Source organism: Motacilla alba, chromosome Z (genome assembly GCF_015832195.1).
Source record: "Motacilla alba alba isolate MOTALB_02 chromosome Z, Motacilla_alba_V1.0_pri, whole genome shotgun sequence".
NCBI classification, from domain to species: Eukaryota; Metazoa; Chordata; class Aves; order Passeriformes; family Motacillidae; genus Motacilla; species Motacilla alba.
In genome coordinates this window covers 51,440,378-51,465,139 of record NC_052046.1, presented here as the reverse complement: position 1 = coordinate 51,465,139, position 24,762 = coordinate 51,440,378, and the positions used below count along the sequence as shown (strand labels likewise).

The following is a 24,762-nucleotide window of genomic DNA, read 5'->3' as shown; positions in this document are numbered from 1 at the left end:
GCAGCCAGTCAGCAGTGTTCTCTCCAGGAATCTGTGTTGGGGCCAGTCCTGTACTAATGATCTGGATGAGGGGACCAAGTCCACCATTAGCAAGATAACCAAGTTGAGTGTGCGTTAATCAGCTGGAGGGTAGGAGGCCTCTCCAGAGACACCTGGACGGGCTGGATAGATGGACCAAATCCAATGACATGAGTGTGCCAGGTCCTGCATTTTGGCCACAACAACCCCCTGCAGTGCTACAGGCTGAGGTCACACAGGACAGAGGCCAGGCAGAAAGGACTGACAGAGTACTGAACATGAGCTAACAGTGAGTCCTAGTGGCCAAGAAGGCCAATGACATCCCGGCCTGTATCAGCATCAGTGTGACCAGCAGGACCAGGGCAGCAATTGTCCCCCTGTACACAGCACTGGTGAGGCCACATCTAGAGTGCTGTGTCCAGTTCTGGGCTACTCAATTCAGGAAGGTTATTAAATTGCTCAAAACTGTCCAGAGAAAGGCAACAAAGCTGGTGAAGAGTCCAAAGCACAAGTGCTACAAGGAGCAGCTGAGGGAGCTGGGTTTTGCCTGGAGAAAAGAGGTTCAGGGAGACCTTATTGCTTTCTACAATTATTTGAAGGAGGGTGCAGCCAGGTGGGGCTTGGTCTCTTCTCCCAGGCAACCAATGACAGTTCAAGAGGAAAGAGTCTTAAGCTGCACCAGGGGAGGTTTAGATTGGACATTAGGAAGAAGTTCCTCACAGAAGGAACAGTGGAATAGGCTGCCCAGGGAAGTGGTGGAGTCACCATCCCTGGAGGTGTTTAGGGAAAGACTGGTTGTGGCACTTGGTGCTATGGTCTAGTTGACTGTAGGTTGTGTTAGGTCATAGGTTAGACCTGATGATCTCAATTATTTTTCCAACCTAGTTAATTCTGTGATGCCTGAGGAGGCTGTGAACTCATGGAAGGCCCATGGAGACAGGAGCCTCCACTGGAGCAGCCTGTTCTTGGAGGACTGCACCCTGTGGAAGACTGACCCATGCTGCAGCAGTTTGGGGAGGGACTCACATTGCAGCAGGTCACTGAGAGCTGTTGCTCATGAGATGGACTCACATCAGAGAAGTTCATGGAGAACTGTCTCCCACAGTGCAGGAGGGAAAGGTCCCCTCTCCCTGAGCAGGAGAAGAAATAACTTGTGATGAACTGACCATAACCCATAACCCATTTCTCATTTCATATCTGAAAGAACAGAGGGGTGGGGGCTAAGGCATTTTTAAGGTCTTATTTTACTTCTCATTATCCTGCTCTGATTTTTTAGTAATAAATTCCATTACTTTCTCAAATTGCACCCTCTTTTTGCATGATGGCATTTGGTGAGTGATCTCTCCTGGTCCTTATTTCAGTTCATGGACCCTTCATTACATTCATTACATTTTGTCTCCCCTGTGAGAGGTCTAGCTGTGGAGAAAAGGGAGAGAAAGGCTTTGGCTGATGTCAGGCATCCAGTCAGAGTCAACAGACTATAAGCAGCATTACTCTTCTACTAAGGCTGAGCATCTTTTTCTATTTAAAAGATTATACAAACCATTGAAAATTATATATCCTCTGCTTGTGTTGCAGTCTGCTGAGCCTCCAGTGCACATGCAGAGGCCAAATCGTTTGAGAAAAATAAGTTAAATCCTTGCTACTTTCTCATCACAATTTTTTAAAAGGCATTGGGAAAATTGCCTAATTAAAAAAGAAAAAGGGTATCTTTAGTCTTTCTCAAACATGTTTCAAGTGTGCAGCATCAATGCTCTGCTGTGGAAAGTATTTCCAAAAATAAGGACAGATCTTCTAAATCCATGTTGACATCCATTAAGATGATGAGCTGAGAAGCACTGAAGTGCGTTAAGATTTTGACTTCAGCGACAAGTTGGGTTTCAGGTGGTCTATTACTACATAAGCAAGAGAGATCAAGGCATCAACCCCCATGGCCTCTGAAGATAACTTGTGAATCACCATCCTAAAACCAGCTCACTCTAGAGAAAACAGTGACCAAGGACCAGGCAGAATCTCCCTTCCACAGTGAGAGGCAGAAATATTTTCCACAGAATTTCTCCTTTAGCAGAGTGCCTTGACATCCAAAGGCAGACACTGATTTTATTTCAAAAGCATAGCTATGAAAATGGTTGTTAATTAAAACAAGAGAAGATGAAAGTAGGTCACTGGAAAGGTACAATGTGATTGACAATATTCTTAGTTGTCCTTAGCAGTGTAATAAAATGCAGTGACAGGCAAGAACGCAGCATCATCTGTTGCCCAAGGCACTCCTGGCCTCCGAACATGCAGTGTGCACACGTTTTTCAGACTGCTGCGGGGTTTTTTTTCTATGATATCATTGACATAGTGATAACTTCAGATAGATCATTCTCTGCCTTCATTTTCTGAAAATAGTTTCACATGTTAAACCACAGAGTGAGTCAAGGATTACTGTCAAGCCCAGCCAGGGAAGGTTGAGCCCAGGGTAGGACAGATATAAAGCATGAGTAATCTGAGGGGACAACTCTTAAATTTTCTTCCTGCAAGTGATGTCTAAATCCTGGACACAAAGCTTCATGTACTGAACAGAACATTTTTTCACATCAGCTTTTTCTATGGAAGAGTAGGAAAACCATGTCTTTTTAAGACCTATAAGTCTCTCTGATGTCTCTAAGATGCTTCATTAAAGATTTATTCTTATAAAGCTTTTAAAAAGACTTCATTGACAATAATCGATATGAGGGATTAACCACAGGGTTAATTAATGTTCTGAAACAAAGAGTGGTATGGCAATGTGATAGAATGTCTTACTGTAACTTAATTTAGTTATTTAAATTGGAACCACAGACACCCCTCAGATTTCCACCCAGCTGAAGAAATAAATGAGAGAGCAGCTCTGATATCCATAGGCACGGACAGTAACAGAAATGCAAAACACTATTACTCTCACACAGTTGACTGTACATACAGCTGCAAAGTACAGATGGTTTTTAAGTTAAAGCGTGACAATATTATTAATTTATTTTCAAAACATCTTAAGAACACACAGCAAAAAGATGATTGTCAAGTGAACAGAGCAGCACTAAAAAAAAAGAGCAAAGCAAAAGTCTACCAAGAAACCAAGTAGTCCTCAAGGTTTCATTACTGTCCTCTGTAAAATGCTAATGAACATTCTTCTGCTTGAATTTCACCAATCATTGCAATTCAAGAAAAAGAAAAATAACTCCAAAAACCAAATCAAACCAAAACAAAACAAAAAAATACCTGGTGAGCTCTTCTTTAATCTTCAAGGGCTCATGTGGGTAGAATTTCACTCTAAAGCACATGGTATATGGTGGATGAGCTGAAACATTATAAAGAAAAAGCATGAGAACCGTAGGAAACAAACATTGCTTAAGCCACTCTGAAGGAGTGACCTTAAAGTCACTTACTAATGGTTAGTTTAGGCAGAGATTCAAATAAGAGCATTATTATATATGCTTTATTTTGGGGTGTTTTTTTCTGGCAAATGATAAGCAGTAAGCAATGGTAATACTATAAAGTTGAAGAAACCAATTAGTTAATGAAACTAAAGACAGTAAAAATATTTCTGTTCCCAGTTTATAATAAGATTATAGTAGCTAACTCTGAGCAATGGTATCAATACCAGGCCTGATGTACAATCATTTCAATAGAAAAGAAAGAGGGGAAAAAGAAAGGGGAAAGGAGAAAGAGGAAAGGATTACAAAAGGAAATATTTCAATTTTGCAATCAATGCCCCTCAGGCACTTTGATTCAGAGCAGAGTGCATATCTACAATATTCTAGTTAGTTTTAATATATTTTGGTCTTGGTATAGTCTCAATGTACACAGACAATTTTAAATTTCCAAAACCTTGAAGAAATTGTGCTTTTACAGCAGGAAAAGGGAAAGCAGAAGGGCAAGAAAAATTACAGAGAAAATGGAAGACAATACCAGGTGAAATCTATAATTTCTTTTTTAAATTGTAATTATAACAATAAATATTATTAAGCTACCAGAACATTTTACTGTACCATCTTCTTAAGCTTACCAGTTCAAAGGCTTGTACAAACTTCATATTGTGATTAGTTCGACAATTATGATACTCTTCAAGCTACTCTGACTGCATTATTTACGTGTATGCTGCAGTGTTTCAGAAACATATCTCTAGATACCACACAGTTCCATGTGATGTACAACAGCGATAGAAAATAAAAATTAGTTAAATCTTTTGTTATGATTTGTATCTTTTGGAAGGCTCAGCTCTTCTTGAAGATAAAGGAATATTTTTCCTCTTTTAAAATCTCACATTGTACTTATTTTAAGTCAGTTTCCACAAAAAAATGCTGATTTAACTTTTCTTTCCTTGTTTAAATAACTATTCATTTAAGACACAAAGAGGAATTTCAGAAGGGATGGGAATGGAAATATGAAAAATATAGGAACAGAAAAAAGCAAACAATCAATAATAAATAGAAATTAAGGGGAAATGAAGAAAAAAAAATAAGCCTTAATTGTTCTCTAGAGGTGGTTTGAACTTTCACAGTTTTCAGATCTGGAGAAGCCTTCTGAAGGCTAGAGAAACAGTCAGTCTGTTTTCTGTGGGCTTTGCTGTCCTAGATGTGATTGCAGCATTGTCTTACAGTGACTGCAAAACAGAAGACATCATTATGTCTTCACTGCCCTGCTGCAGCAAAGTGGAAGATGAAGTGAATTCACTGTCCCAGAAAGGAAAGCAGCCATGCAGAAACTCACTAAGGAGTCATGTTTCCTGGACACAGCAAAAGACAACTTAAGTAATCTTAAATGTTTCTGTCACTCCTCAATAGTCATGTTAAAACTAAGCAAGGGAGGAAAGCCTCCGCTTTCGGAATACTGTTGCAGCTAAAAAATATGACAGGAGAGACAAGCTGTATTAAACAAGCAAGAGCTCTTCCCCTGGGGGAAAAAAAAAAAGGAAAAAAAACCCCACTTTTAAATGTTTTGGCAGATTTAGAATTAGTTTGGAAATAGCAATGAAGATATAAGAATAGCTAATGCATGTGTCTTCAGGGCCCTAGCAAATACAAGCCTACTGCAAGACTCCAAAAATGTACTGAATTTTACCCAATTTTCCATATGTCAATTTAAAAAAATTGAAAATTTGTCAGTGGTAAAAAGAAATAAATAATTAAAAGTTATATTAGAATAGTCCCATTCTGGCAGTATGTGGTAAACACATAAAAGTATCAGCTGCCCCATAGGCAAAGAGTATCACAGTGAGGAAACGACAGCATACAGGGCACTATAAAAATAGCCTACATTCATAGGAAAGGTTAAAGTAGGAAATGTTTTACTTGAGCAGAAGAACAGTATGTGACAAAAGCACACATCAATGCACAGGATATGCAGGAGATTTGTCAAGGCAGCTTAAAGCCTATTTCTCAAATCTTTTTCTAATCTCAAGCTCCTGTAACAATATTCCTCCTCAGCAGTGCAGCAATACTACACAAGTCTGCTAAGCTAAGATCCCTTTCTATTGCTGTGCAAGAATGGAACAAAAACAACATGCAATTTGAAATTATAAAAATAATATGAACCTATCCATCTAATTCATCTCTGGAGATAAGAAGGTTCCCTGCAATTACAGGAGATCCTCTTTTTCTGTTTCTTATTCTCAGCTGGAAAACCAGCTGCAATGAACATTTGAATGAGGAAGGAGGCAACCCCCAAAGATATCCACTTTATCCTCCATCTTAATTTTAAGGTAGATCATAAGCCTAATGTTCTTCCAAAGAGAATTTGATGATATATAAATGTTTAGCAAGGCCTTTTTCTCATAGATTTTACCACACTGGAGAAACATGCATGAGGACTTCATGTTCTCTCTTTGGTTTCTCATCGCGGAAACCAAGACAGGCATGGAATTTCATCAGCTCAAGAAATGTGTTTGTCAAGCCAGATAATTTCTCAATTCCTTGAAAGTAAAATTACTTTTGACCACTTACATATTAAAGTGGAAACATTAACAACAAACCTTCCCAAAATAGAGCAGAATTTGCAGAAGCACATTTCATCAACACAAAACTATCAAGTCACATAATCAGTTTTTTAGTAGCTATTTCTTATAGGCCTTTCCTTTCAGAGGGTCTTTTATCTCTCAGATAAGAAGCAGCTGGCATAGCAAAATGCCTGAGGCTCTGTCAGAATTTCCTACCATCTGAGTTCACTTTCTCACTAAAACCCATTCACAATTACAATAATTTCAAAGGGCTTTAGTGTGGAGAATAATATTGACAGCAAACTCCATTGAAGCAGAACGATTAATTTGCTAGTTTAAGTGCTAAAAGTATGTAAGAGGTGAAACAGAAAGTACAAATAAAATCATTTAAGTTATGTTAAATGCTGAAACAAGTCATGATCTAGACCCTCATGAAGGAGCTACACACAGAGCATAGTTTTCAAGGCAACTGGTTGCATGTTTTTAAAGTTCATTTCATTTACATTTAACTAAGGTACAGTATTCAATGTACATCAGAAAGGAAGGATCTCCCTAAAGTACCCCCAAACCTACAACACCATGACAAGAACAAAGAGGGATATGGGAGACGCCTCCCTTGGTACAGAAATCAGTAAGTAGGGGACTGAGTCTTGCATGAACTATTTTTAAGCACTCAACAAAAACCCCCACACATTCGTATTACCATTTTCTTCATAGAAAAAGAATCTGAAAAAAAGAATAAAATATTTATGTGTTCTGGTTTTGTCTGGGCTAGAGTTAATTTTCTTTGCAGTGGCTGGTATGGGGCTGGGTTTTGGGTTTGTGTTGAACACAGGGTTGATAATACAGACAAGTTTTTTGTACTGACACCCTGGTGAGGAGACTATGACTGCATGGGAATTTTGGGAGGAGACACAGACAGGATGGATGACCCCAGCTGTCCAAAGGAATATGCCAGATGACATGACATCATGTTCAGTATATAAAGTAGGAGGAAGAAAGAGGAAGAGGAGACTTTTGGAGTAATTGTCTTCCCAAGTCACTGTTACATGTGGTGTGGCCCTACTGCCCTGGAGATGGCTGAACACCTGCCTGCCCATGGGAAGGGCTGAATGAATACCTTGTTTTGCTTTGCTTGTGTGTGCTTTTGCTTTCCCTATTAAATTTTCTTTGTCTTAAGCCATGAGTTTTCCAGATTTTACCCTTCTCTCCGTGATCCTGATGGTGGGGGACTGAGTGAGTGCCTGTGTGGGGCCAGTTGCTGGCTGGAGTTAAACCACAACACTATGAAAGATGAAAATAGTTTTTAAAGGCTGTTGAAAAACTTGATTGAAATTTTACAAGTGTCAACCAAATAGAGAAAGATGGAAGATTCTCAGCTCACATTTTTTAGGAAGTTTGTTTTTCACAAGTTCCTTTTCACCAAGCACAAATGTTACATTCTATAATGCACTGCACTGTCAGTGTACATGAACATTTGCACATGAATTACACAGGGATACTGAAAGCCAAAAGCAGATGTTAAAATTATCTTCATAGTCCTGAGAATGCAACTTTGCAGAATATGTCCTTCATCTCTCCTTGATGTTACATATTCTCTGAAATACAGATTCCCACAAAAAGTTTGTGAAATTTAAGAAACAAACAAACAAGCAAGAAAAAATATTACACTCATCTAGTCTTCATGTTCACTATTTCTGCAGAAGCATCTCTGGGCAACCATTAGGACATACAGAGTTGTTTCCATATACCTGTTTCCTTTCCAGATGAATCAGCTCCTTGTCCATATCCAGCCACTGCAAAGAAAATTAACTCTAGCCCAGAAAATTACTCAGTGTTATTTATGCATAAGGGATACCTGATCTGTCATAAATCTCAAATTAGGGCTCTTCTACATTGCACTCATTAGTTACAGAACAACACAGGGCAAGGTGGATTTTTGTCAGTTGTTTATAATAAAGCTTAAAATGCTGTTATTAAATATTAATGAGGATTGTAGAATATGCAGTATTCATATTAGTGTCTGAAGAATCACACAAAACTACTGCTGTATATGTATTTATGAATCTCTCACTGTATATGTATATATGTATATATGTATATATGTATATATGTATATATGTATATATGTATATATGTATATATGTATATATGTATATATGTATATATGTATATATGTATGTGTATATATATATATACACACACACGTATATACGTATATACGTATATGTATTTATGAATCTCATGTTTGATTAAACTTTTCTTTACATTTGTACTGAGATCTCCTGGTTCATTCCACCTCCTTTCAGGTTTTAGGACAGCATCAGAGATCATGGAAATTAATTGAAAAATTCCAATGACCTGACACAGGAGAACATCCTTGTAGCATTACTCTTTTAGATCATAGAATCATAGAGTGGTTTTGGTTTGAAGAGACCATAAAGATCATCTAGTCCCAGCTCCTCCTGCCATGGGCAGGAACAGTTTGCACTGGGCCAGGTTCCAACCTGGCCTTGAGCACCTCCAAGGACAGAGCACCTATTACCTTTCTGGACAACATGTTCCAGTGCCTCACCACCCTCACAATAAAGATTTTTTTCCCTAATATGTAATCTAAACGCACTCTCTTTCAGTTATGCCAGGCAAAAAGAAAAACATGAAAATTTAGATTGCCTGCATATCAGAGCAACAGAAATTATTCTGTCCCAATGTCATCAATATATTTGGATATTTCCCACCAAGCAGGTTGCAGGAGAGCTGCATATTACTAAGCAGAATAATCTTTAAAAGTAATTAAAAAAAAAAAAAAAAAGCACAGCAGGAGAGAAAGTGCATGGGAAAACTCTTCTTTACTAAAAACATTAGTGCTGATGTAACTCAAGTTTTACACCATAATATTCCTATTCAGAAAATAACCAACAAAGATTGCCGAACAGAGAACTTTACTGTCAGCATTTGGGAAAAAACAACAGTACACACAAAAACATGCAAAAGAACAGAAAAATTTCTCTCAGAAGTTCTGTATTCTGAACCACAAAGATGCAGCTTCCTTGGGCAACCTTCCAGAGAGTTTTCTGTCAAACTGTTGGAAACACACTGCTTGCAGCTGCTGGTCACCAATTGGCTTCAATTTGTACAAACAAGAATGGCAGTGGTTCAGGACATTTCTCATAAACCGAATTTTTCCCTCTCAGGCAAAATCAGTGGTAAAAATGGCTAAGGCACAGACCTACACATCATGTTAAAACACAAACATTACAATGAGAAAGGAAAATGCAAAGGTAGATGATGAGAAAAAAAGACACCATATCTTCATTCTTTTTGTGTGGCACCAGAGCACATTTAAATATAGTTTCATATGTGATAAGACAAACCAGAAAATTTTAGAAGATTCTTCCTGTCATATACCAATGTTACTAAATATGAACTTAAAGGAATTTTTTCCAAAGCCAAAGAAATTGAAATTGTAGCACATCACACAAGATCCTATGGATGCGTCAGAGCTTCAAAGAAACAATATTCTTTTTCACAGACAGAGATGTATTGTTGCCAGATTATAAGTTCTCTACAACCTGATTATAAAGGAATTATGCCTGAATGATTAATGTACTACTGAGACCCATGAAAGCTAGCACCTAATAAAACGTATACTAGAATATTTCTACTAGTCAAACTTTTTCTGGTCCAAATACTTGTCAATATTGAGCTGCATGAATAAATAGACTGAAAATCCTGCTGCGGTAATGGAGGAAAAGGAAGCTCCACACAAATTGTAGTTGAGCTCAAGAACAAAACCTTTTTGAATTTTTTTCTGCAAGTATGCGAGTGCTTCACAATTCTATGTAAACCTAAGCATTCAACTGAATTTAGAAATTTTTGAGTCATTAGAGATTATCAGAGAAAATTATTCATTTTTCCCTGAATTTCTTAATGCAAAGAAATAAAAAGAAACTTCCACTTAGTACAGTCACTGTGAATAGCTTTCTGGCATCATTTCTCCCAGGAGTCATGTATACATATGTGCTACTAACCAGTTACTTCATTGCTTCAGTTTTTAGACTTTCCACCTTCTACTAATTTCAGTCCTCACTTGCGCTACCTGACACTGGGAAGTTTTGCAAGTGAGTATCAACAATTTTTTCTTCTGAGTTTAAACCTTTTCATAGTAAACTGAATATTTTTAGATCAAATATGAGTTAACCTTGTTCCTTTAGAAATTGTTTGGTTTTCTACATTAATATAGCCTATTTTTAGAAAAATAAATCAAAATATTCTTGATGCCAAATTCCTACAAAAAAAGTCCTTAAAACCTCCACAGCATAATCTTCATGGATTCTACACATGTCAAAAAATATATACATAGTTTTGTTGGTTTTTTTTTTTAAAGGATGATTGTAGCAACTGAAGTCCTTCATCTGTGACATAAGAGAAAGTTAACTTACACTAGTATTTTTAAACATAAATTGCCAACCCAACTCTCTAAACATAAGTTGTTAATCCAACTTCTGTGTCCTAAATCTAAGCCTGGTAACAAAAATCCTTTATTAGCATCTCATTCTCTTTGGCTGTTGTTCTTAAGACCTTTTCACCATGATAAACAATCTCATGCTAGATGCGTTTTATTTTGGTTTTTTGCTATGTATTAATTTGTTTTTAGAGCTTTGATTAGAATTCTATCACAAAAGCCACAGAAATCTTCTTATGAGGCCATCAAATCACTACATCTATGGAATTCATGGACTACCATCTATCAAATCCAGGCAGCATCTATATGCAGGAGAGGTTGTTTTGAATACATCAAAACATTCTCAGCACATCTGTAGGCAGAGCCCCTGCAAGTGCTGCTATGCAAAGTGCACAAGAGGAATGAGCCCTTGTACTTTGTTGGGTAAAAGCAGTAACATAAATGCAGGGGATATATTCAGGAAACTGTTCTACTTTTGATAACACATTAGAAGGGAGCAAGAGTTTAAGATAATTTACAATTATTACCATTTTTCTGTTCTTCCCTCTTTTCTTCCTTTACTAGCATTGCTGAGGAGCACAACTTCATTCTAATTTGACAATTTTTAACTTAATTATTACAGGATAGTACTCCAGCTAGCTAAACACTAGATATATAAGTTCATATTGAATATGCCAGATATATGTGTATGGCATATATACACATGTTTGCATATATTGTAGTACGGCTGCATTAATGGAAGAATTCCTTGAAATATTCCATATAATGCAGTCAACATCCAGTATTAACTCATTTTGCATATTAGACAATCTCTTAAGTCTCACCACATTTTAAAGCAAATACATTGTCTCCCACACAAAAGGCTCCTTGTTAAAACAGAAAACTGTATACAAGCAATGTGACGATAAAATTCTCCTTCATTTCGTAAGATAGATGATTGATAGATAGATAGATAGATAGACAGATAACAGCTAAGACACAGCTTCTAATGAGCCACGTCAATTGTCCAGAATTGCCAAGTAAAATGCTGCGTATAAGCTTCTGAGTACCAAAGCAGTTCTGTTTCCTGGAGAGGTCTTCACAGTTGGACTATTTAATGGGAACTATAGGCCAGATAGTAACATTTCAAAAAGATAATTAAAATAATACATTCCTGTTTTAAGGACACTTTTTTAATTAGTGATCTTAAGTTCACCCCTCCTGTGGCAGAAAGATCACCACTTAGTCCACAGTACATGAGTTTGCTGGACAGTAACAACGATCTCAAGCCAATGCTCTGCATTTTCAGGAAGCAAGGGGCAGCAGAAATAAGGATAACCAGAAAAGACCAAGAAGAACTTGCCACATTCCATTTTTATTGCCATCTCCCAGTGGCTGATGACATCTGACTGAAAATGAGAGCTGGAACACACAGGTCTTCTAACCAGATCTGCCATCCAAAATCTGATGGCCTCTGGCTGTAGCCACGAGCAGTAAGGAAAAGCTTTGATGTGCAGAAACTGTTAGATGGTAAGATCAGGGTAGCATGGAGTTTTTAGGATTCCTTCATGTGCTAACATGAAGGACCTGTTTACACTGAGAAACAAATGAAGCTTATTCTAAATTACTGCATGGAAGCACAAGAAAACCTTCTATTATTTAAAAATAACTTTAAAGCCATGAGCTTTCAAGACTTACATTTCATTTGCTTGAAGATGGACTTGTTGGGCTCCAGCCAGTGCTGGAAAGATAAAGCAGAGAGCAGAGGTTAATATCGATCAAAAATAGCCTTGTAAATGTAAAAGGTACCAAAAATGAGAAGTAGAAATTTTGTTTCACTGAGACATACATGAGAAAAGCACCTCCATACTGGAATTTTACTGTACAAGCATACTTGATATCACCAGTGCCTGTAAAATATATGTAGTTGAGATAGAAATAAGACAGTATTTCAAAGACACATTTAAAGAGGACAGACTGTAGTCCTCAGCTTGCAGTAGGCATTTTAGTCTCGGACTTTTAGCCATTTTTTTTCCAGAAGAACGATCATATCAGACAGTAGGAAAGAATATTCAGAAACTTTAACACTGTCTCTTCATTGATGTTGTCCTCCAAGCTTCTTGAAACTGAAGAATGTCTTAGTACTATACCCTCAGTCAAAACACACAGGACACAAGCAATTGTTCTCTTCTAGCAATAATCAAAAGTCTCAAAGGAAAAAGATTGCACTTTTCTGTGAAATGTTCACAATACATTAATCATAGCTAATGTACAACAGAGAGATATAGATGCTTATCAGTAGGTGCATAAATTTACAGGAAAAGATGCTTTTGGCAGGAAAATTTTCTTTCTTTTCTTTTTTTTTTCTTTTTTTTTTTTTTTTGATTCTCTGAGAAAATAAACTCAGGTACTTCTGTAGCCAGAATTAGGCTCACATTTTAGTTAAGAGCCTTAGCATATCCCCTGCTAGCACTAGCTGACCTGCTCAGTAGGATGTTTTGTCAGACAAAAGAACATGCTGATATTCAAGTGCCACTTCAGACCACAGCCAGCAGCTTTTGTATTAGTATTTTTCATTTAAGCAAAATCTCCACAGTAAAATGAGATTTGTGCTGTGGAAGCAGCTGGCCAAAAAGCACAGCATTCAGTTTTAATAAGCATACTCAACACTGGAAGGTCTTGCACTAAGGGGTTTCATTTTTAACCCATTAATTCTAGCTCTAAAACCCTTTGGTCAACTGCAAAAAGAAAATCTAGCATTTATTAAACCATATCCAATACTTAAAATATACTACATGGGCTACCATTTCTCCTTATAACCTTTAGTAATTCTACCACAGAGAAAGGCCAGGGGTAGATATTTTGTAGGGGTTTTAATAACTGACAGAAAATTATTACTTTAAAAATTATGACATCTCAAGAATTCTGATGAAGTCAGGATAACTGCAAATTAGTTTTCTGAAAGAGAACTTTTGAAAAAACAAATACCATCGAATGAGCATTTTCAGATATCTATGGTTTATGTGCTATGGTTGCTCAGAAACTCACACACAAATAGTCTACAGTAGTAGGGAGATAAGCTCTGCCACATATTCCTGTTTGAAGCTCACTTATCACTGAGAGACTGATATGGAACCCTGGTACAAAGAAAACAAAAAGCCAACAACCTCAAACTTCAAACAACAGCCACAACACAACAACAACCCTACAACATTTCTTTACCTATTCTGTTTTCCCAGAATCTCTCTTTTTAGGGGAAAGATGAAAGAAACAGAATTGAATCAGCAATGACGGTTTCACTGAGTTACCAGAAATATCTATCTCATTTCATTCTTTTTTTAGATAATACATATAAATTATTTATACGTTTCACTCTGAATAACGGGGGCTGCGAGTTGCTCATAAAAAGGTAAAGACAATCTGATTTAAGAATTCTTATACAGCCCGCAATGGCTTGTAGGTACATTATCCAGAATGAATTCACAGATAGGAAACCAAGGCAAACAGATATACAAGTCCACTTTCCACGGACCCACCCCACATCCACCAGGATCAGGCCAGTCCTAGATGAAGATTCAGACAGCAAAGGGGGACTTGGACAGTGAGCCATGCTGTACTGTTTCCAGGATACAGAAAGTTAAGAGTATGCACCATTTTCATCTAGCAAAAACACAACTCAGTTTTCTTGATATTTCTTTTTGAAATACCAAGCTGGAATATCAGCACAGACCAGATCAGCAATTAGAACTGTTTGGAAAAGTTAATTACCTATTACAACAAAGCAGTCACAGATAAAAATTAAGCTAATTTGCAAATATGAAACTCTGATACCAACCATGTGAATAGTGAAAGAAGGAAAACATGGATGAAATTTCTCAAACCTCCAGGAATGCAGATTTACCTAACATGTCCAAAATCAAACATGTGTCACTAAGACCTGACCTTCGTGGGTTAAAAACAGTTTGAAAAGACATCCAGCAATTAAGCAATCTAGGCTTTCACATGGAGGTCATGGAAGTGACAGGCAGTTTCTACAAGCTCAGATTTCTGCTGTGACCTTCTGTTGATGGAAGATTGCAAACGTGTACACAATTTAGCCGAATCTTCCTGAAAACAGAGGAGTTACTTTATAATTTGTGGAGAGTTTCAAAGACACAAGAATTAGGTGCTTAATGCTCTCTGACTGTCAGGGGAAGATAAACACCTAGTCATTGCTAATATTTCTGGAAATAGCCACCCCTATATTTGTTTGCATATTTCAATTTGAGTTTTAGGAAATATTTTCCCCTGAGTACTTATCTTTCAGCCTTATAGCACTGACTATTAATAATTAATACCTGTGCCTCATCTGTACTATACAGTATGCAAGCCATATTTATTCCAAGATTAATTAGCTGTTATAGTTAGGAGGAGATTAAGGATCCTATAAATTAATCAAGCTGTTTCTGCAGAAACTTTAAATTGAAAAGCATTTCGTTTTCCAAAATGCTTTTTTCACATAGCAATGTTTTTTAACTTCTCTGAAAAAGAAAATCTTAGGTGAATGAAAATATAACACCTCAAGTTAGCTTGTAAAGATAAATTTTAGAAACATTTTAAATGTTCAACTACAAAAAAAATGTCATTAATACGTGTGCCACACTGCCTTGCAAGAGCAGGCCACGGATGTTTTCAACTGTTCATTGCAATGAGTTATTGTACCCTTTATTGGGTATTAATTAAAATCCAAACAAAACTACTCAGATATAAAACTGTAACTAGAGACAATAATCTTTTATTTCTTTACTAACACTAAAGTGTGCAAATCAGGGAGAGAAAAAAACTCCAGGAATTTTAAGCAGTTTTATCTCTGTCTTGTGTATTTGACATTGTAGTCCACAAAGGCTGCTTTAATTGGAGGATGGCCTACACCCTCAACCCAGCTTGGCTTTATGTGTGATAGTAGCTAACGATCACCAGAAATCCCAGAAATCATTCCTGCAGAGGCAGAACTTCTTGTTTCATTGAAAGCATGTTAGTAGCATGGTTGCTGCCCAGTGGGGAAGAAAATACTTTGATCCTAATCCTGCTAACACATTGCCAAGCATCCTGAGAGCAGATTCATGTTCAGCACCAGTAATTTCTAATCTCTTTTCCGTAAGAGGTTTCAGTAGCTGCTATGTATCTCAGAGATCAGACAGGTGCCCTCATAGAAAACAGGAGGGTGAGAGAAAGATACATAGAAATCTTGAAGGTCAGTCATGGGATAGCTAACAAGTCTTGGTGCTTCAAGTACCAGTAGTGCGTAAGCAAACTATCACAGATATCACTTTTGGTGCTGGGATCCTAAAATATGCTGAGCATTGCCTTCTGACTAAGATTTCATTGCAACTGTATGCTGTGTTTCAGACTAGTGCAATTTTTACTTTGTAAATAGAGCCTTCACCTCTGAGCAGCCCTTAAGTGGCGCTGAGTAGTCATTAGCGAGGCCAGGTGTGTTCTTGCTTACCCACAAATGCTGAGCAGCTGATGTGCTATCAGCTTTCACAGCAAAAGCTCAGAGTTAACAAGGACACCCTGCAAGGGTAAAAAAAAACCATTCTACAAAGTCAATTTAACTCCACAAACACTGATACTCTTTTAGAAAAAACACTTCAGCCTGTTTCAAATGGAGCCGTTCACTGAGAAGGTCTGAGAGGACTCAGCTTGGTGTTGATCCAGTGCAGGGTTAGGAGTTTTAAGATAAGAAGCTGTGAGGAAAAAGGAAACAGTAACAGAATCAAAGAATGGCCTGGATGGAAGTGGACTTTAAAGACTATTTTGTTCTGCTTCCCATTCCATTGACAGAGTTATGCACCATAAGACCACATTGCTCAGAGTTTCATCTAACCCAGCCTTGAGCACTCCGAAGGGTGGGCCATTCACAGGTTCTGTGGGCAACCTGTTCCAGTGCCTCAAAGCACTGGAAGCAAAGCAAGCAAAGTCTCTTATCTCTTCTAAGCCTAGAGGCTTTTGATTAAGTCTCTGTGTTTGGAAGAGGAGCAGTTAGGGAGGGACAACTGAAAGTGGCCAAATACCATGAATATTTAAATTTTACTCGGCAAGAAATACTTAGCCAAGTGCTTGGATGTGCATACAGTAAAACAGAATCAGAAGAACCTGCAGGTTTTATGAAAATACTCCAGGCAAGGGCTGGATTGGAAAACTTTGTTTAATTGACAGAAAAGAGCAGGAGAATGGAGGTATGAAACACTGCTAGAAAATTAAAAGAATAATTAATTTTATTAAAGACTCCACCTTATATTTATCTTGAAAATGAATATCTAATGTTTTTCTTGAACAAAGAGCAAAATCAAGGTAAATTTGCTTTACCTTTGAAGAAGTGACTTTCATAGGGTTACCACGTGCCAAAAAAACCCCAAAACCATAAACAAACAAACAAAACCAACCAAACAAATACCCAAAGCTCACAAAAGTTTAGACAGGAGAGTTAATTAGGTAGCAGGCAGCTCTACACAGGCACAAGAGATGCCTAAGGACCTAGGACATAATGTGTGTCTCCTTTCTCATGCCCTGAGGCCAATACCATTTTTTCATCATTTCAAGAACTTTTATATTAAGAATATTGACATTATTGACATTTTTCTGCTGTAGCAAAAGAGCTGCTCCTCTGTATTTTTTCCAAAATCAGAGCACCGATGCTATGTAGTGGCATGTTGATGAGGAAGAAACAAGGTACATCACTATCACAAACATTTATCTGGTCCAGAAAATGTAGTCACATACACTGGAACAGAATCACCAGTTCTGAACTGGCATTTATTAAATAAATTTCTGAATTATCACTGCTGTGTGTTGGAGTAGATGAATTTATCCATAGTCTCTACATCAGCTGAACATCTGGCCATAAAATCTGCATATATTGATGGATACATAAGCCACCACATTCTCACAGACAACAGGTTCACAACCGATGGGGAAAAAAATCTTTGTTTTTTTCAATATATAATAATATTAAATTATTTCATTTGAAAGTTCACAAGTTCACAAGTTCACACAAGATATTTAGTTAGTAATATTTCTGCTGAATTGTGTATACATATATATATATATATTTTCTCTTCACATCGCTATTAATTTCTGTCAAATTTTTGTTTAGTACATAAATGCAGCTCTACTAGTAAAAGCATGATGCCATTTAACTCAGCAGTTAGTCTCTGAAAATGGTCTGAAGCAAACACTTAGAGAAAGAACAAGAGCAGTAGCTCCCATTGTGCTCAATGGGCCTTTTCCACCCAAACTCCATTAAAATTTGTTTGTAAATCTTTGTAGGCTTTTACCAATTTGTTCAAACTCTAATTTTTAACACTTCTTTCAAATTCATGACAGCTACAATGAATTTTATTACTGCCTGTGGTTCTCTAAAAACTATTTCTCAATACCAGTGACTTTACATTTAGTTTACTTTAGAGTGATTCAGTTCTAAGAATTACAGGACAACTTTTCCCTGATCACCTTCTCCAAACTATTTTACATCATATCTTTCACTCTCCTTCACTTTTGCTTACTCTCTGACTCTTTCTTATTCATTCTCTCTCACTCACCTCTTTTCCTAGCCATATTATTCTTTAATCCAGCTCTGGATGAAATCCATTTCTATTAGATATAATTCTCACAGCCTTCTTTGTTCCTTTTCCAGTTCTATTATTTTGAACTAACATGACCCGAACAGCACACAGCAAGCAGCATTGCAGCAGGAGTTCATGCAAAGGCAGTAACTTTTGTGATAACTCTGCCCTGGAGCAGAGGTTCATGTGCATGGATAAGGATTAAGATTTTTATTAACCTATAGCTCAGCCACTCTAGGGTTCTGCCCGTAATACTTCCGCTCTACCCCTTCACAGAGACTGGAGATCTCCCAGACTGATCTCTACTCCTAAATGTATGGAGTGTTATAACTCCTTACACAAAAAGGTAACTTCATTAAAGAGGTTGCAAGGTGTCTTTCTGCCAACCTCCACCACTCTCATGTGGGACTAGGTACACATTTTTAGCAACATGTATTAAATAGCTGCTCTTGCTAAAGCAAAGATCAGCTGCACCCAAGATTTGATGACCCTTTCCAAAGGTCTCTCTGATTAGGAACTGCTGTACATTTTGTCTATAGCTCCCATTAAAAACAGAACCACTACTTCACGATAAATTAATTACCAATGAACCAGAGACTCTAATTTCCTTCCCTAGTAAATACTGGCACAATGGTGAATTACTTAGGTTGTAAGATTAAACAAATATTCTGCCCAGATCAATTATAAGTGATACATTTTGGTATACAAATGGGTCTCCCCACCGCCTTTACTGGTGGAATAAATGAAATAAAATCTGACCAAAACATCCCCTATATCTGTGTAGAATTATCACCTAATTTTCACCATAATTAAGCTTGACAGCAAAATGAGAATTGCATCTGCAAGTCTTTAGGGGGAAATTAGCAGGTATGTCAACAAATCCATAGTGTCCAGTGTCATCCTCCTATCAAAGCAGCAAACCAGGCTCTGTGCTCTGGAAAAGTCAGAAAATTTCAGTATACTCAAAGGTACCATTCAGAATCAGCTGCATAGACGGAGTGTACTCATAGAGTAGTTTCACTAATTTGAAAGCTTTATTTTCATACAAGCACAGAGCTAAAACCACTGCACTGCTCTCCTACTCCCAGACAGCCCTGCAGCACACCCACATGACAAAGCATCTTAATGTTTAAGGGTGATTATGATTTCAGACATCTCCACAGTGACAGGTAAGACTTCACGGCTGCTTCAGGGTACTACAAAGCCTTTTCATGACACTTCCAACCTACATCATGGGTAGCTCCAAGGTATTTCTGTCTAACTACCACCTCAAACTTCCACATTCAAAAACAAAATCATAAACATGTGGTCAGAGTGACCTACTCGGAGTTAAAAAATAAACAAACAAACAAAAAAAATGTATTTCCAAGTTTAAATCATTGCTCAGGGTGCTCTTCTGAAGGGACTAAAAGACTATCTTTTACCACATTAACATTTTTCAGCTGAATCTCCCCTTGCACTCAAGAACAATGGCCACTTTCAACAAGAAATCCACTCTAGAGAAGATGCTGAACAGCAGCTTCACTCTGTCATTCTATTCTCATCTTGCACCAGTCCAAAAACACAAAGATGCTGCTCAATAAACACAGGGTATCTGGCACAGAATTAGCCATTCTGCATTTCCACAAGTGTGAGAGTGTGCCAATTGGCCTCAATATGGGATCTAGTATATGGAAAGGTAGCAGGAATAATTCCATGAGTAGGAGAATCAGTAACAGCTCATCCAGGCATGGTTCCTATTTGAAACTGTTAAAAAGTACAAGCTCCAAATTATGGTTTCTGTGCTCCTACAGTGCATCTTACAGTGTATATATGTCTCTTTATTCTCTTGAGATTTCCTGGGCTGGATTTGGCCTTCAGTGTTTTCCTCAGTATGAAAAATAACAGGGCTCTATCCACCAATGTGGCAGCTTATCTTCATGAACCCATAGAAGAACTTAACACATGAGAACTATATAGAATATAAAACCATCAAGGCTGGAAGACACCTTTAACACCATCCAATCCCATCCTTCACCCAGCACTACCACTATAACTCTTAAATCACTAACCTAGCAACAGATCCAGACTCCTCTTGAGCACATCCAGGGATGGTGACTATACCACGTCCCAGGGAAACCTATTTCCTGATCACCCCCACAGTGAAAAAATATCCTAATAACTAATCTGAATTTCCCCTGTCTCATCTTAAGGCCATTTCCTCTGGTCCTCTCACTGCTGGCACAGTAGAGGACACCAGCCCCCACCTCACTACACCCTCCTTTCAGGGAGCTGTGGAAAGTGATGAGGTTCCCCCTGAGCCTCCTCTTCTCCAGACTAAATAAACCCAGATCCCTCAGCCATTCCTCATAAGACACGTTTTCTAGTCCTTTCACGAGCCTTGTTGCCCTTCTCTGGACACTCTACAGCACCTCAAAGTCCTTTGTAAAGTGAGGGGCCCAGAACAAACACAGGATTTGAAGTGTGGCCTCGCCAGTGCTGAGTGCAGAGAGATGATCTCTAACCTGGTCAAATTTTACCAAAAGTAGCTTCAAATATTACTACAGTTTAGTGCCAGGGAGAAATGCAATGTGATCCCACATAATTGTCTCAGAAATCCACAAGAGAAAGTTAACAGTTAATATATGAACACTAGGAACTCCTTTGTTCTCAATATCATTAGACATAAAATGGCATACCACAATTTACGGCATACTATTAGTACACCACTGACATTTTTGAATCTCCACTAAGGCAAAGTTTCCCCAAAAGAACATCCAAATGTGACACTTAAAGATACAACGTGGTGGGTTTTTACCTGCTAGTTCAATTTGATTTTATTGTCACTGTTACTCTCCCATAGACATAAAAGAAAATAAAATGCTGCCTTCTGTTAAGAGTGTCATCCAGAGTTTGGGGATTTTTTTGTCTGGAGTAGAATATGGAAAACTATAGAAAATTTTTTAAAGTTTATATATGCCCAAAAAAAGTTTAAGTATGGCCAAAATAAACACACATGTTTATTTATGTAGGAGGAAATTATTATTATAAAAGTAGAGTTGGGGAGAGGAAGAAATATTTATTATTACTTACTTGAAAAATAACCAGCAGTTTTCCTACATTTCAAATCTTTTTTTGACATAAGACAATTAGCTCAATTTTCTGCAGTTTTTACACAGTCAGAAATTCTGAATGTTCTAAACAGAAATCTTGAAACATTTAATTTTAAACATCTGAAATATTGAAACAATTCCTTTTTTAAATTCTCAAACTCAATCAAACATTTTGATATTCCTAAATCAAAATGTTACATTTTAGTAGCATACTGTATATTTAGAAGACATTTCGGATTAATTAAAGCTCGTATTTTTGCCTGCTTGAGCTCCCTCATTATAAAACAAAAGGACTGCAAATTAGCTTTCAGAGCAACTATGGAACCTTTGTACAAAAAATTTAAATCTTAATAAAATGGAGGCAAGCATCACTGTTAGACTAAATGCCAGCGGCATAAATCTGCATAATATTTCCTATATATATGTGTGTGTGTGTATGCGTGTGTGTGTGTGTACACCATGTAATAATATACTATTATTTCATATATCACTATTCAAAAAATCAATCAAGAATAATTCACTAAAAGCCAGAATTAAATGCATGATTTTGGCAGTTTCATTTGGAACCATTGATACAGCCCATTCTGTGCAAACACAGAGACTATGCGGTCAAATATAAAATTCTACAACATATAAAATGCTAAAACAGAGGCATTTAGCATTTCCAAGAAATTCAGCAAAGTAACACCCATTGTGTGCTATGTACATCAGAATCAATATCTCTTTTTTAAGAGAGTTATGCTTTCTTGTTTCAGCTCCTATTACATGCTGTTTGAAAGAACAGTCAGAAGATGGTGCCTAATCTCTATCTTTGCCAATATTTAATATAAACTCCTTCCATAAAATTATAGAGAATTCTCCCAAAATTATTTACCAACCTGGTGAAAGATTTTTCCCCACAGCCTTCATTAGGACTGTCTCAAACAGTGCAGCTCTCACAACTGTAAGAACCACCTCCCTTGCTTAAACTTTCTTTTTCTTTCTATTTTACTCTCTGATGCATGTATAGTTCTATCTTCCTAGCCTTTGATTCCTTCACTAAAAGGGTGTGTCCTTCTTAGAATCATGTCGTAAACAAGCTCTCCACTCTCTTTATGTTTCTAATACTCCGTGTTCCCTCTTTCCATCTTCAGTTAAGTTGATCTTTCTTGAATACAGACATCTAGATCAGAGCAGCTGAGGTCCCATTAGAGCCTAACGATATTAATACCTTCCCGCAAATACAGTCCTAAGAGGCAAAGAAAGTGTGGTCTGTTACCATAGCCACGTCATGCACTAAAACCATACTAGTCAATAGTCATTTTATTCTTTTTCCCATATCCCTTTATTTGTCTCTGGGACACTGAAGTACACTGTCACGCACATTATCAACTAGCATAACATGAACTATCACTTTCCTTCAAAGTAATTGTGCTTGGCCAAACCACAAGGTTTAAATATGGAAAGCAGCTGTTGCTGAAATTCACCTACTGATCTTTGCTGGGCTACTGTTTGTGTTTTGTGACACATCTCACTAAGCCCTAATAATGTACTGCGGAAAATGAGTGTCCCTTTCTCTTCATTGGGACCTGTAAGAATTCCACTAAGTCTTGGAAATTCCTTTAACCAAATTACAATTACACTTATTCCATGGAGATTTGAAAATTTCTTCTACAGAAGTATAAGTACTCTTACCTGTACAGTGGCTACAACAATATGATGTTTCTCCTGTGACCCCACCACATCTTACTCTTGCTATAGCTTATGTCTTTAACCACATACCTAGGCAACTACTGGTGGTTTTTTGTTAGATGAATTGCAGGCATCTAAACTCACATTGCTAAAATAAAAACAGGGAGGAAAAACTGTCACATACCTCATCAATTCAAAACTGTAATTTCTTTAGTTTTTTACTGAGCTGTCCTGGTTTTGGCCAGAGCAGAGTTAACTTTTTGCAGTAACCATGAGATAGAAAAGTCTGGAGCTGCGTGGGAGTGTCTGGGTTATTATATATTCACAGCATTGTTGGTGTGCAAAGGTAAAGGAATTCTTGGGCTTCCAGGAAGATGTTTGCGACAATATAATGTACTGGATATAAAAATAGCTTATTTTTATGAATTGTAACATAAGAGAAGAATGTGCATTGCTTTCAACTCATCAACAAAGCGTTTAAGTCTGTACAAAGAAGGGTCCCTTATAAATCATGTCTTAATTCATGACAGAATTTAAAATAAAGAAAAAGAGAGAGGTTATCAATATGCTTGAAAACATGACAGCAATGTAAATAAGCACTTAAAAATGCATGTATGAAAATTCCAGTTTTGTAAGTCTGTTTAACAAAATCCAGTTGATAAAGGCCTCCATACTACACAGAATGGCAACAGTATTCCCTAGTTATGGGATACAAAGGGAAATGAAAACACAAGATTTTTTAGGTAAGAACATAATTTTTTTTCTCAAATTGTCTTGTGCTACTAAGCAATAGAAAATTTTAGCTTCTGTAGAATCTTCCATAAACTTAGCTCTAAATTAGCTATACCATGACACATAAAACAACAACTGTATAGCCAAGATAGATAAGACAGTGCAGCAAATTTAGCTAGCAGTATAGCTAACAGCTCTTTGAAACATGGGAACCACATATGGTAGGGCATATAGTGGGCACCACCATCAGTTTCAGGCTTTGGAGGTTTTTTCTGAAGTATCATTATTTTAAAATATTTTGACAAAAATTTAGGTTTTATTTAAAAGACCCTCTTTACTTCCACTAAGTAGAATAACTTTTCTGTAGCTTTTTTGAGTGACTGTCAGAGAAACACCCAACAGAAGTAAGTGTTTATTAAGTCTTAATTATAGCCCAATTATTACCCCAACTTATTCTTCCTATCAATTCCAAAAAGGTGAACATCTCTGTAAGTTTTATGATTGTGAAGAATTAAGAACACTGCTGAGACTAACTGCTAATTATTTTCACTTTAAAAAGGGGAATGCAAAGGAAATTATTTGGTGTAGCTTTGCAAAGCTTTTGCAATTCTACAGGGTTGAACTGATGGTAATACCCCAAATCCTGTGATTTTTGCCAAAACTAATTAAGGTGTAGCAAGAGGTATCCAGCCAAATTATTTTTTTCATTTTCAATCACCACAGCTTCAAACTGGTAGTTGTTTCCAGAGATTAAATGCCATTATATGTACCCAAGATATTTAAAGTCACATATCTAACTCTTAATACTGAGACCAGCAGGGCAACATGGTGAAGAAGCAGTTCTGAATTTCAGTATCTGAGGACTTCTGCTTTCTGTGTTCACCATTTGCTCCTGCTCTCATACAAGAAAAGTCATCTGAAGCCACGTGGGGGTAGCAGCAGCAAATCACCTATAAAATACTACCTGCAGAACCACTTAACACCTAGGAAAGATGACTAATTACTCTACACAAAAATGCTACAGCACAGGCCTGATAATTTTATTGGAGAAATGTAAAGATGCTTATAGGGAGGACCAGCCTGAAGAACCCCCCCAAAAGTTTGACAAATCACATCTGTTTTCTGTATTACAGATTTTATGTCCATGTACCCTGTGATGGGTGAAACAGAATGACTGCTTTTACCTGATAAACATAATAGGGATTCTTCTTACATATCCCAAAAATCATACACTAAGAG

General features: G+C 37.2%; 1 protein-coding gene across 4 annotated transcripts in view; it reads right to left on the bottom strand.

Moving 5' to 3' along the window:
* Window positions 1-24,762, bottom strand: part of FRMD3 (FERM domain containing 3) — a 129,227-nt gene that overhangs the window by 45,712 nt on the left and 58,753 nt on the right. For all 4 annotated transcript variants that reach the window (XM_038124015.1, XM_038124016.1, XM_038124017.1 and 1 more), the window contains 2 exons: window positions 12,120-12,162; window positions 3,262-3,340 (listed from right to left, as the gene is read on the bottom strand). In XM_038124015.1, the coding sequence (XP_037979943.1) occupies window positions 3,262-3,340; window positions 12,120-12,162 (122 nt within the window). The remainder of the gene's footprint in view (window positions 1-3,261; window positions 3,341-12,119; window positions 12,163-24,762) is intronic.